This window comes from Fukomys damarensis, unplaced genomic scaffold, assembly GCF_012274545.1.
Source record: "Fukomys damarensis isolate Sample0158 unplaced genomic scaffold, DMR_v1.0_HiC HiC_scaffold_23, whole genome shotgun sequence".
In the NCBI taxonomy this organism is placed as follows: Eukaryota; Metazoa; Chordata; class Mammalia; order Rodentia; family Bathyergidae; genus Fukomys; species Fukomys damarensis.
The window spans coordinates 42,491,232-42,504,478 of NW_022900935.1; the positions used below are offsets into that span (position 1 = coordinate 42,491,232).

A 13,247-nucleotide genomic window follows, 5' to 3' on the forward strand; every position below is an offset into this window, starting at 1 on the left:
TTTTTTTTTTTTTTTTTTTTTTTTTTTTTTTTCGAGACAGGGTCATGCTATGCAGTTCAGACTGTTCTGGAACTCAATGTGTAGCCCAGGCTCGTCTTGAACTCACAGAGATCCTCCCTGCCTCAGCCTCCCAAGTGCTGGGATTACAGGTGTGCACCACCACGCCCGGCTTGTTTTCACTAATTCTTATTTAGTCAGTCCCTAATAACTAACTTGTTCCAACGAAATTGCAAGACACGCACCCCAACACACATACACATTTTTTTGCCAGGGAGAAAATACCAAACTCTTAACAGTGCTTTCTTTGGATAGCCAGGACTATGGCAGGCTTTGGTTTCTTCCTTAATACATTTTTTTTTGAGACAGGGTCTCACTATGTAGTTGAAAACGACCTGGAACTCACAATGTAGCTCAGGCTGGTTTCAACCTCACAGTGATCTTCCTGCCTCAGCCTCCCGAGTGCTGGGATTATTAGGCGTGTGGCACCACAGCCGCCCTTAATACATTTTTATGTGGCTGAAACTTTCAAAATAGAAAATATTTTTGCCAATATACATGGGGTGATGAAAATATATGGTGAATATTTAAATTTTAAAAAATTGTTACAGGGCCGGGGATTTAGCTAGTAGTTCCGCTGCCCGCTTTGCAAGCGCAAGGACCTGAGTTTTATCCCTGGTACAAAAAAAAAAAATAAAAATAAAACCCCAAAAAACCAAAACAAAAAAACTTGTCATTAGTCCCCCTCAGAACACAGTCCCTCCCTTCAAACACTTCTCCCCTCATTCTTGCCACTTTGTGAAGCAGTTCTGGAAGTCCTCTTTCCTGTCTCTACGAGGTACAACATCCAAGCCTCCATGAAGACAGGCTGGTAAAAACACGATGCTGTGTCTTCCTCTGCTTTATCCACCGTATTCGGCACGGTGTAGTTTCTGGCTCCTCTCCCAAAGTCAAAAAGAACATGAAGGGTCAATATTTTGAATGGACTCAAGACACGGAGGCAGCTACGACAGTGAAACTAAAGACATTCATGAAAGAGGACTTCCAGAACTGCTTCAGAAAGTGGCAAGGATGATGGGGTGAGCACATCTAAAGCAAGGGAAAGGATTCTTTGAGGGGTTAATGCCAATGTGTCTTCTACTTTAGCACATCTTAAGCTTTAACTCTGCACAACAAGACTGTCACCAGCATTTCTCCAGCTGCATCCTGTGCCCAGCAGTCTGGCCTGCTGGGCTCCTGCATGTGGCGGGACTGCCTGCCCTCTCCCCATGCCTGGCCCTTACCGATACTTCATGCCTGTGAGCTGGGCGGTGCAGCTGTCCAGGGAGAGGCCGTGCATGCGGAGGAAGCTCTCCATGTTCCTGGCCTGGGCAGCCGCCCGCACCTCCCGCAGCCGCTGCAGGGCCAGTGTGTCCGTCTGGCGTATGGGGTGCAGGGCCCATTCCGAGTGGCACCTGCTGCTCACACTCCGCAGGCTCTCGCTGTACGTCATGGACAACATGGTGTCGCCTGGCCTGTGAGCTGCTGCAGTCCAGACGGGAAACGCCGAGCGGCGTTGGGTTAGAGAGCGCCAGTGCCCCTCACGCCCCAGGCTGGCCTGCTGGTCCAGCGAAGCCACCTCCAAGGAGAGCTGCCAATGAGAGGTCTCGGTGTCTGGGGGCGGGGCGGCCCCTGGATGCTAATATCCCTTAAAGAGGTGCCTGCTGGGAGCCAGGTCATCCTTCACCCCCAAGATAAGCACAGGCTAAGCTGCACTGCGGGCAGGAGCACTGCGCCCTGAAAGTTCCAGTGGGAATGGAGCACAGGGACATGCAGAGCCCGAGCCCAGAACAGGTGCTGGATGCCAAAGAGCATTGCGGAGAAGTGCCGCATTTCGGTGCTCCTCTGAGCTCCTGGGGTGAAACCAGGCAAAGGGCTATGCCGGGCAAGCAGCACAAGACACATCTGCTGCAGAAGCAAGCTCTCGCATAGCCCTGCCAGGGTGGCACCTCGCCCCCACTTGCCCGGGAGCCATCCCAGCTGCCCTGTGTTTGGAGCCTCGTGGAGGGAGATGCTACTCACACAGCGCTCGCGATTGTCGGGGGGCACCCTGCACCAGCAGGCCCAGGACGTCACAGCCCACGGAGCTTTGCAGAAGAAGCACCCAGCAGGAAGTGCTTAAGGAGGTGGGGGATTCCTGGGAACAGGTGGGGGTGGGACGGGGAAACTTCAAAGTTTACAAGTTAAGCACCATTGCTACACAGCCTTCCTGAACAACGAATACACTGGCCAAAACTGGAGTCAATAACAATGTCACTCCACAGGGCGGGGCTCAAAGGGCAATCTGCCTGTGGAGTGGAAAGGTGCAAGTCCAGTACAATGGGGTGTCCCAACATGGGCTGTCATGCAGTGAGCCCCCAAAGATGGAGGGGACAGGCAGGAGGAGAGAGCTCCTGTGCAGAGAGCTGCTGCTGGTTTAATCCATGCACGTAACCGAGAATGGATCACTGAGGCATGGCAGCTGGTGGCCCCACTTGCTGCAACTGTGACCGGTGGCAAGGACCCCATGGCAGGTACAGGGCAGAGGAGGTCTGTAATCCAGGCTCCCCAGCCAAGCTGGGCAAGCCCTCTGTCTCTGTCCAGATGCTGCACTGTGGACCTGGCATGGTCACCTGAAGGTACAGACAGGAAGTTCCCATTTCAGCCGGCCCAGCTGCAGGGTGGGTCCTGGTGCAAGGCCCTGGGAGGTGGGATGGGACCAGCCAGGTCTCAGCTTCTTCTCTTCCCTGTGGAGGAGCTAGGGTGGCTGCAGAAGTTCTGCATGGCCCTTGGGGACGGGGGCTGTGTTGCCCTGGAGTCACGCTGGGCTGGCACCTTCCCGGGCTCAGCTGCATGGGGCTGGCCTGCCCAGAAGGGCCCAAGGGCAGGAGCCTGGGATGAGCTTGGGTGCTGCTTGACCTCCTCTCGAACTCTGTGCTGCCCCTTCCATGGAGGCTTCCTGCAAGTGTCCGCCTGGGAGTCTCTTAATGGCAGGGGCTGGCATGTCTGCTCTGCTCCCACGGCAAGGAGTCTACGTTTTCCTCGGGCCCCTCCTGCGGTGATACTTATCATCCGCTAATGTTGTCAGATTATTGCACTTGTTCCCTCAGGATGCTCAGTCCCAGGGCAGGGACTCTCCTTTCTGCTCCTGTGCCTCCAGCCGTGCCCATAGTGCCCACAATGGGGACTCAAAAGGCCAGCCCGGGCTGGAGTGGACATTTCCTGGCCATGCCTCGATAGCGGCCAGCTAGGGCTGGGCAGGTTCCAACTCAGGGCCAGCAGTTCTGTGTAGGCTGGAGTCTCTCCACCTAGGGCTGTGTGGCTCCCAGCCTGGGGCTGACAGTCCCTGAGGCCCACATCCTCAGTGTGGGGGACGTGCAGGGCGCCAATGCCGGCAGGGATGCCCCACCTCCCAGAGGACTCAGCTGGAGGTGGCAGAGGGGCCTGGCTCAGGGTGAGGCACATGGTAGGAACTGGAGCCAGAAGCGCACAAGCAGCAGTACCAGCTCCTCTCCCTCCCATGCACGCAGGGTGGCACCCAGCAGCGCCTTCCCTGGTGGCTGTGTGGCTGGCGGCCAGCTCTTCTTCCTTGGGGCCGGTGCGGCCCTGAGCTCTTCCCGAAAAGCAGGCCTGTCTCAGACGGGTACCCTCCCAGCCAGCCCGGCCAGGCAGAGATCGATAGCCATTAGATTTCAAGACAGCCACTCCAAGCAAGCTGGGTTTGGCTGTGTCCTCCAAACACAGCCAAGAGGAAAGACAGCTGGGGGAGGCTCTGGCTCGGGGTGGGGCAGCCCTGGCTGCTACCCACTCACTGTACCCCAGGAGGTCCCACATCTGCTCCAGGCCTGTCTCCACCAGCTATTGCAGGCTGCAGAGAGGGTCAGCTAGAGCTGGCTGTGCAGTCGGGAGCACACGGCTCAGGGGCAGTGGCTTGGCCCAGGGGTGTGGGCTACAGCAGTCACATGTAGTGAGGAGGCAACAGCCTGGTGGGAGGGGACACCAGAGAGCACTGGAGACGTCTCCCAGGATAAGAGAGACACTGACGATCGCCTCTTTCCCGGAACCTGCAGAGTGGGTGAAGTGGAACCAGGAGAGAGGGTGGAGAGAATGACCACTTCCTCAGCCAGCCACACAGCCAGGACTTAGGGGGCACCTGTCCACCTCTGTGGGGGCCGTGCTCTCCCTGCTGGTGACCTGGCTGCATTTTGTGGTCCTGGGAGTGGCTGTAGGTGGGGACATTGAGACATGGGGGACCTCAGAGCCTTCAGCTTGAGGGACCTGTGGGCAGAGAAGATGACATGTGGCCTGTGGCAGTGGGCAGAAGAGGGGAGCAGAGCCCTGTGCGCATGAGCACAGATAGGGGGAGGACTGGGAGTGGGGCTGGTGCCGACGGCACAGGGGTCCGGCAGTCACTAGAGCTGCAGGGACTATGCGGCTGTGAAGGACACAGTCACTATTCTCTGGACTCTCTGTGGACAGGAGGTGACCAGCAGAGTGGGATCCTTGGATGCCAGGCCCCAGGGCAGACATTGCCAGGAAGTGGGAGGGAAGCCTGTTGCTGGGGTTTTAACGTTGAGAGTCCCCCATCTTCTAAGTTTAAAAGAGCAGTGAGACTGAGGCAGGAGAGCAGAAAGTTCAAACCCAGCCGGGCCAACTCAGTGACCCAGCAAGACCCTGTCTCAGAATAAAACAAAAAAGACTGGGGAAGGAGCTCAGGGCAAAACTCCTGGTACCAATCCCCAGTACTGGAAAAAAATCAGATACAGGGCCCTGGGGGCTCTGATTCGAGGTATCTGGGCGCTGTCTAGGCCAGGGGTCCCAGCTCTGGCTCTACCCCTTCCTCAATGGCCGGCACTAACCACCAAGGCTTGCAGACTCCTCCCTGCCCACGAATCTATTCTTGTCAGCTGGGGGCTCCGGGGAATTCAAGCAAATTAACACCAAGACTGGGAAAGATGAGCTGCCAGCAGCCGCTGCTAACCTCATTTAGCCAGAGGCCCCGCTGCCCTTCCAGCCTCACTTTCACCCGGAATTTCTGAACCGGGTCTATTTGCCGGCAGCCACCGCAGCATAACAGGGGAGACCGCAAAGGAAGCCTGTGACACTGACAGGAGGCGACATCTGTCTAGAAACCAGACATCAGCCCGGGCTGTCCAAAGCGGAAACAGAGGGGAGCGGTTACCACTGGGGCGCACGCAAGGCCTCCCATCAGTGCAGAATTGAGAGTGGTCAGCGAGGTGAGGCGCAGACAAGCAGCCCCTGCACACCAGCCGCTGCCCATCAGACCCTGCAGACGACACCAAACTCCCTGGGCTGGGTGCGAAAATGCCCAAGCTACGCCAGTGTCCTCAGACGGGAAGGGGCGGCAGCAAGCAGGCGCAAGCGTGGGACCCCAGGGTGCCAGGAGCTGCCAGGCGCCAGCCCGCCCGCCCTCCGCCATCCAGCTCGCTCTCTGCAGTTGTCCGCTGTGAAAAACGTCTCATTTCAGATCAGCCGGAAGAGACCCAAAATCTCACCCCAGGTGTTATGTGAGTTTCAGGGACATCAGCCCCCAAGCGGCAGCTCCCCCTAAGGAGGTGGCCACCTCGTCCAGGCCTGGGGCTGAAGCGACGACTCACCTACCTCCGTGGGTGGCTGCTCGTGAGAAAGGCCACAGGCTGGTTGTCAGGGTCTAAGGCTCTGGCTGCCTCTGTCGTTAGGGAGTGTCGCTCCGCACGTCAGAGGCAATTGGTGAAGAAGCCAGTCCCATAAGGGTCGGCTGTGGAGGCAGCGAGCCCATTAGCTCTATTAGGGCGTTTTCATCTCGGCGAGAGGCTGAATTATTCACAAGCTCCACTTCCCCTAAAAGCTCAGGCAGTGAGTTCCGTGGTGCAGTCTTGCACTGCCGGCTCCTGGCAGGCCTGGTTGGGGTGCAGCTGGAGGGAGAGGGTGCTGTCTTTCTGGTGCACCCATTGCAGCCACAGGTCCAGAGGGGTCAACAGTGCTATTTGTCATCTGAGGGTAGGACAGAACTCACCGTGTTCCAATCTGTGCCTGCAGTGGGGCAGTGGGGTCCCCGAGGCATGTGACTGTCACCCCACACAAAGGGGCAGGGGTCTGGCGAGGGCTCCCCCAGCATGTGAGGATGCTGCTGTTCCTCTCGCTGGTACATCCGGTGTTGCCAGGAGGTATACATGGCTGGAAGGTTTTGGAAAGCTGCTATTTGGACATCATACTGCCACCATCTCCAGAAAGGGCCACAGCAGCCCCTCCTGTTGCACAGGTCCCGAGCTGGGGTTTGGGGGAAGCTTCAACTGCTCTGTTGAGGCTGCACTCTGAGTCCTGGTGCCAGGGTCTAAGCATGGGGCTGCTATGAGCTGTCCAGGCACCAGAGAAGTCATCAGCCAGATGCCACACCGTGACCAGTGGAGTCTGGATGGAGGCTGACCCGTCTCTGCCACCGTGGGGGTGACAGGACAGGAAACTGTGCGGCAGATAGGGAGGTGAGCAGAGCGGAAAGGGCCTGGAATCCGAGGCTCCCGGCTTGGTGGGGTGGGGGCAGGGGGGTGTTGGCAGTGTGGACTTCTAGGGGCGGCCAGGAGAAGGTCCTCAGGTCTCAGCAGCGAGTTGTAAGAATGAGCCTGCCCATGTTTCACCTGGGCTTCCCGCTTGCTTGCCACGTGCCATGAGGAGCCCCATGCACCTCTGCAGCCTGGCCTCTTGCTGTCCTCTGTCATGTCCCCGGTGGCCCAGGCTGCGTGGACACTGTCTGCTGCTCTCTCTGCATCCCTCCACGTGGTGGCTGTCACCTCTGCCTCCTTCCTGGCCTCCGAGGTCAGCTTGAAGCTCCAAGCCGTCCTCCCCACCAGGCCTCCCTGGCTCTGAGCTTCCGTGACTGTGCTCAGAGAGCTGGGGCCTCCCTGTGACTCGTTCAGCCTTCCAGACGTGAGTGGAGTTGGGTGCAACTCGGGGTGAATACATTACTGCTCCCCATCCTTCACTGCTGTGTCTGTGAGCTTTGCCAGATGACTCCAGGTCCCCACTGGTGGAGGAATTTATCTGCCAGCCTTTTGGCTTTGTGTGTGGTTACAATTCTTGCTTTGGCCGAAAGAACGTGAAGAGAGGTGACAGTTTGTTTCCATCTGTGGGCCCTAAGAGGCATGGCACATTACCTCTGCTCAAGAATAACGGGCAAACAGAGACCACCTTGGCCTCCCTCCAGTTTGGAGACAGACCTGGCCCAGCCCAGCCCAGAGGAGCTGATTCTAGCCAGTTTGACACACAAGCAAGAAACAATTCTAATTGTTACCTAGCACTAAGTTTGGGGCTGCTTGTTATGCAGCACTTTGTACAGAGCTGACTGGTACAGGGCCTTACTGCTTTCCTAGTCTGGGAGCTGCTCGAGGGCAGGACACTCACCTGGATACCTCTGCCCATTGGAGGGCCACCTCATACAACCTAAGCAGCTCTCGGATGCCATGTTTGGTGCTGTGTGATGGAGGTGCCCCACCCAGAGCAGCACCCTGTCTGTGGAACAAAGGTCTCAGCCCTGATGTGGTCTCTGTCAGAGATCCCACCCAAATGTCCACACGAGGGAATCACACCGTGGACTTGGGAGAGGATGGCCAGAGCCTACAGACACCACACCGTGGAGCTGAGAGGTCAAGGGGGAGGCCTTTGGAGTTGGCTCTCAGATGGGAAGGCTGGCTGGGGGGGGATAAGGGAGCCCCTGGGGGGAGGGCAATAGGATGAACCCTGGGGCCCTGGCTTCCTGGAGTAACGAATGGTGTGGGGACTCACTACGATGCTGTTGCACCCAATGTACTTGGGCCCTGCCAGGGCCTCTCTGAGCTGCAGGTCAGCACCTGGGCTTTTCTGCCCATCACTGAGGATGCAGTTCAGGGGCAAGTTTGGTGTTGCTGGCCACATCCTCTGGGATGAACACCACACATTCATATGACAGATGTGTAGCATTTGCAAGCCGAGCTCCAGACCTAACCATTTGGGTGAAAAATCTGGGCTTTTTTTGGTACCAGGGATCGAACTCAGGACCTTGTGCTTGCAAGGCAGGTGCGGTGCCACTGAGTTAAATCCCCAACCTTATGTGAAAATCTCATCGAACCAAAATGTCAGCAGAGAGTCACCTATCTCTCTGAAAGGAATGGGACCGCCCAGGAGGCACGACAGCAGCAGGACAGATGAGCCCACACACCCAGGCCACAGTCACACCCAGAGGCACAAGGCTGATGGGGAGGAACGGGTCACGTGGAAACTCAGCACCGGCCGGCACCCTGCCAGACTCCTGCAACAAATGCTCCCAGTGCTGCTTCTGGCAGGTGTGTACACGTCTGGGACAGGGAGACCCCGGGGCCCAGTGCTAGGATGTGGCAACCTGCACAAACACCTGCCACGAAGAGGCGCTGATGGCTTAAACAGCCCTGGGGCAGGTGGAGCTCAATGACCGGGGATTCTGTGCAGCCCTGACGCTTTACTTCCGGGACCTGGAGGCTGTCTAGGCAGGATGCATCTTCTTGGTGCCTCCCCCTGCTTCACAGGAGGATTTGAGGCCCAGAGGGAGAGATGGACGGGCCCGAGAGGACTTGCTTGGCCTGTGCCTGGGGCTCTGGGTGCCAGGTCCCACTGGGCACCATCTCTCGCCAAACGCCTATTTCTAACTTGCCACCAGGGAAGTAGGACAGGAAGATGATCTGCATCCACCCTGACCCTTATCGGGGTTGCACAGGTGCCACGAATGCCTATCATGAAGTCATTAGAACTCTGCTGGTTCCAGATTGGCCCAAATCCACAGCACAGGGAGAACAGAAAGCTTGTCACGGAGCCTTCACTGTGGAATGGGGGAAGCACAAACCTGTGCCCACAGGAGTGAGTCCCACCCACGGCCGGATGCTTGAGGTTTTATGGCCCATGTGGCTGAGAGCTAAGCAGTGATCAAAAGTCACAGGTTCTAATCTTAGACCCGGCCACACATTCCCATCAGGACTGGACACAGGCTCTGAGGGAGGCACTGAGAGAGATGGCAGAGCCTGGTGCCGTCGTGGGACACCAGCTCGCCTGACCCATGGGCACGCACCTCTCACTCACTCCCCTGCCTGTCCGCTTCTGGGGTGGAGAGAAAACGAAGGACTCATTACCTGTAAAACTGGAGCTGTCTTTTGGGACTCCCATACCGAGTACTTCGGACAGCAATGGAGGAAAGAAAAAAAAGAGAGAGGAGAGAAGAGAGACAGTCCACAATGGGCGTTAACCTCAGCCAGGGTCCAGCTCCGAAGACTTCAGCCACAACCGGCAACCCCCAACCCCCACCCTCCTCGGCCCACAGCAGGAGCTCCGCAGCAGTGCCACCCAGTGGCCACAGAAGCAGAGGCCTGGACACAGAGCCCTCCTGGCCTACTTCCCACATAAATCTCTGGTGAGGGTTGGTCTGGGGCTTGCGTGCCTGGGAATGGGCCTTACGGTGTCACATCTTATTATATGCAGAGCAACACTGAGCCTTCCAGCTGCACCCACAGGGACGGTCAGCAACTTTCGACCCCTTTTCAGGACAGCTGTTCCTTTGCCCCGGGTTTCCACAATGGCTCTGGCTCAGGGCCAACAGTGATCTGGAAAGGACAGACTGCTGGTGCACCAGAGTGGGGGTGGGGGGTCTCATCAGTGCCCTCTGCAGGCCGAGCTGGGCTTGGAGGTGGCCCCCACTGGGAGGAGGTCGGGGTACCCCATGAGTGTCCCCTGTGCTTGCCTAAAATGTTGGAAAATGTGCAGGCGCGGCTCCCCAAAGGGCTGACAGGTCGTAAGCCTTATTCAGGGCACTGGGGGGCTGGGGACCAAAAGCCACGTGAGTGGGGCATGCAAAGGGCAAGAAACAGAAGCCGGAGGGGCTTTGTGCACAGTGGCGCCCCCATGTGCCCACCAGCAAAGTGTGCTGGAAGAGTCTGGAACCAGAAAAGAGTATACGGGCTGCATTCCACCCAGAAAGTCTTGTTTTTTGCTTCCCGCCTGGGCGGGGCCCTCCTCATGGGCAGGCCTGGCCCGGGAGGGGGTCTGGTGGGTGTGTGGGGGTCACCTGTAGATCATCCCGGGGGAGCCTGTCTGCCGCAAGGAGAGCCGAGCTGGGGAGCCTGTGGTGGATTCTGGATACATGGGGTCGGCCTCACTTGTCCAGATACCCTCGCTTCTTCACAGAGCGAATCTTCTGGAAGAAAAGCAAAGGGGCAGGGGAGGTTGTGGTTAGCAAAGGCTGGCCAGGCTTGGCTAGAGGCTGCCAGCGCCCACGGGGCACCTGTGTGTCACTCAGGGGGCAGACAGACCGCTGCAGGGCCTCTGATGACAGGGTAATGACTGCGAAGGACCCCACCCCTCCACTCCACACCCTGCCAGGGATCTGGCTTTTCTGTTCAGAGCAGGTTCTGCCCTGCACATGGGCAGAAGGGTCAGTCTTCTCCACCCAGGAAGTGGCACTGCCCTCCCTGAGTCACTTTACACATTCCTTGGCCCCAGCCCCAGCCCATGGCAGCTTCCTGCGCCGCCTCAAGCTTCTGAGCCTGTCAGATGTCGCATCCCCAGAGACCCCTGCTCTGGGGACCCCCCACCCATGTGGTCCCCTCCACCGAGCGCGGCTGGTGGTTTGTGACCAGCACAACGTGGCACAGGTGATGAGGAGCTGTCACTTCTGTGCTGGGCAGCACAGGCCGCAGCGTCTGTCTTGTTACTGACCCTTGCTGGCTCTGAAGATGCCGGCTGCTGTGTGGAAGAGGCTGGCGCGCCCAGAACTGAGCGACTCTGCTAGCAGCCAGCAAGGAGCTGAGCCTTGGTCCAGCACAGAGTAGCTCCTACAGATGGCCCTGGGAGCTGGGGAGCAGGCCTTCCCTGTCGCGCCCTCCCACAGTGGCCCAGGAGGCTGCAGACTTGGCCACGCCCACCCAGACAGAGGACCACAGCGACCACTGGCTGCTGTAAGCCAAGCACAGCGGCCAAGCCCATCCATCCTTCACATCTCCCTCAGCTACCTTCTCCCACCTGAAGCCCAGCTCTCCCAGGGCTGCTCAGCCCCCAGGGCATCTACGGCAGAGGGATCCAGCCCTGTGGCCTAGGCTTGCTCCCTCCCCAGAGGTGCCCTCCGATGCCTGCACCTGCTCCTGATTCTTACCTGCACCCCACCTGGCCACACCCACCCACGGCCCACCCATGACAGTTCCTTCTGCGAGCCCAGGGGCCCCTCCTAGCTCCCTGTTGTCTGCAGAGGTCTGGGCTAGAGCCCAGGGGTCTCAGCGGCTCTGCACCCCCAGTGCCTAGTACAGGCCCTTACTTCTGAGGGGAAAGGACCTGGATGGACAATCACGGGTCCTGCTCTCTAGGCGAAGTGGGGCCTGGGATCAAGACATGACCCTGACATCAGCAAGGAGCCCTGGGAACTGGTTTGTGGCCAAACACTTAGCCAAGCAGCACCCTTAGATGCTTTGCTCACCCACTGCTTCCTCTTCCTAGGCAGAAGCTTCCCATGTGCAGGAGTCAGTCTCCCTACCCCACAGTCAGAGCAATGTGGGCTCAGGCCCCCCCGCTAAGATTCCAGCAAGGGGCATGGCTGCCTGGGTGTGGGCAGAGGTGCATTTGCGGGTGCTCCTCCATGGCAAACTTTGGAGGAATGGTGGGCTGGGTGAGATCTTCCCAGGTGTTTTTCTTTTTCTTCTCCCTCCCTCCCTTTCTGGTAGCACTGGGGATTGAACCCCGGGCCTTTGCACTGAGCTACAATTCCTACCCTTTTAAAATTTTGAGACGGCATCTTACTAAGTTGACTGGGCTGGGCTCCCACTTGCGATCCTCCTGCCTCAGCACCCCCAGAGTGCTAAGATTACAGGTGCGCACCACCATGCTTATGGGCCCAAGGTTCTGTCAAGGAGTCTCATCTGGAGTGCTACGACAAAATGAAATAAGAATGCACTTAAAGCCTCGAGATCAACGTAGTAGACGCTTGGCTCACATTAATCCATGGTTCCTCCTGAGCTGCAGTGACAGGATCCCTGGGACCCTCCATGTGTGCCCCACACACAGGCCTGGCCTGCAGGGGGCTCCTGGTCTCCTTTCTCTTTTCCTCTGTGGTCCTGTGGGGCCTTTGGTGCTCAGATTCTCAGGTCTGTGTGCAGCCCAGTTCGCTGACAGACAGGGTTCTGCCACGGACTGTCCTTGGGCAGTGCTTCTGCCTGCAAAGTGGCTGCTGTCCAGGCGGTGACCAGTGAGCACCCACGGCAGGGATGCTGTGGGGCAGCTCCCTGAGCACTCAGCTATTCAAGCATTTTGCTCTACGGGGTGGCTCAGAGGCTTGCGATCATGTTGTCCCACCGAAGCCATTAAAATGCTGTTGTCATCTGCCAGCCACGCTGCACAAGAATCACGACGGTGTGGCCTGTAATGCACAAGGCACAGGCTGAACCCTACTGTATGTGCAGGGGCTGGGGTGTGAAAGCAGAGCCCCTAACCCCAGCGTGACCTGAGGCTGGGTGGTGCACACAGGAGCCTGACACAGAGCACCAGGCAGGGGCACTGGGCCTGACTCGGGGAGCCTCGGGGGGTGGGTGGACATGGTGGAGCATGCCTGTCAACCCAGCACTCTGGGAGGCTGAGGCAGGGGGATGGAGCCCAGTCTGGGCGACTCAGTGACTTAACAAGACCCTGCCTCAAAATAAACATTAAAGAAAGGGCTGGGGATATGGCTCAGTGCAAATGCCCTGGATTCAATTCTCAGCATGAAAAAAACAGAAAAAAGAAAAAAAGAAAAGGACTTGGTCTGCAGGCCCGGGGAGGAATGGAGGCAGGATACTGTCCCCACATGGGTTTGCAGAAGGGGACAGGGCCTGATGCCTGTGCCCTCGATGGGGATGCAGCCCACCCCTTCCTGTTGTCTCTCCCTGGGCCCAGCTGCACAGAGGTGGTATTTGGGGTGTTTCATTTCTAGAATTCCTGAGTCACAAACTCGGTGTGCACTTTGAGCTGGGACAGGATCAGGAGCCTCTGGTCCCATGGGCTCAGCAAGCCAAGTGTGGATTTTCATCCAGCTCCCCTAATCTTGCAGAACCACTGGCCTGGGGGTTGGGCCCTTCAGTGGCAGTCCCCGGCCCCAGCCAGCCTGCTGCCTATTTTTGTAAATAAAGTTTTATTGGAACATCTCCCTGCCCATCTGTTGAGGAATCCTGATGCTTTCTCGCAGGGCTGAGTGGTTGCAACAGAGGCTATGACCAGCA

General features: G+C 57.9%; 1 protein-coding gene across 11 annotated transcripts in view; it reads right to left on the bottom strand.

Moving 5' to 3' along the window:
* The window catches only part of Kcnab2 (potassium voltage-gated channel subfamily A regulatory beta subunit 2), a 71,575-nt gene that overhangs the window by 29,472 nt on the left and 28,856 nt on the right, over positions 1-13,247 (bottom strand). For 3 of the 11 annotated variants that reach the window (XM_010627830.3, XM_010627828.3, XM_010627832.3), the window contains 2 exons: positions 10,076-10,204; positions 9,147-9,188 (listed from right to left, as the gene is read on the bottom strand). In XM_010627830.3, coding sequence (XP_010626132.1) covers positions 9,147-9,188; positions 10,076-10,152 — 119 coding nt within the window. In that variant the 5' untranslated portion in view covers positions 10,153-10,204. Of the gene's footprint in view, positions 1-1,280; positions 1,628-5,633; positions 7,120-9,146; positions 9,189-10,075; positions 10,205-13,247 lie in introns of those variants that run through there. The other 8 variants (XM_010627831.3, XM_010627833.3, XM_019207981.2 and 5 more) reach the window with 7 other exon arrangements.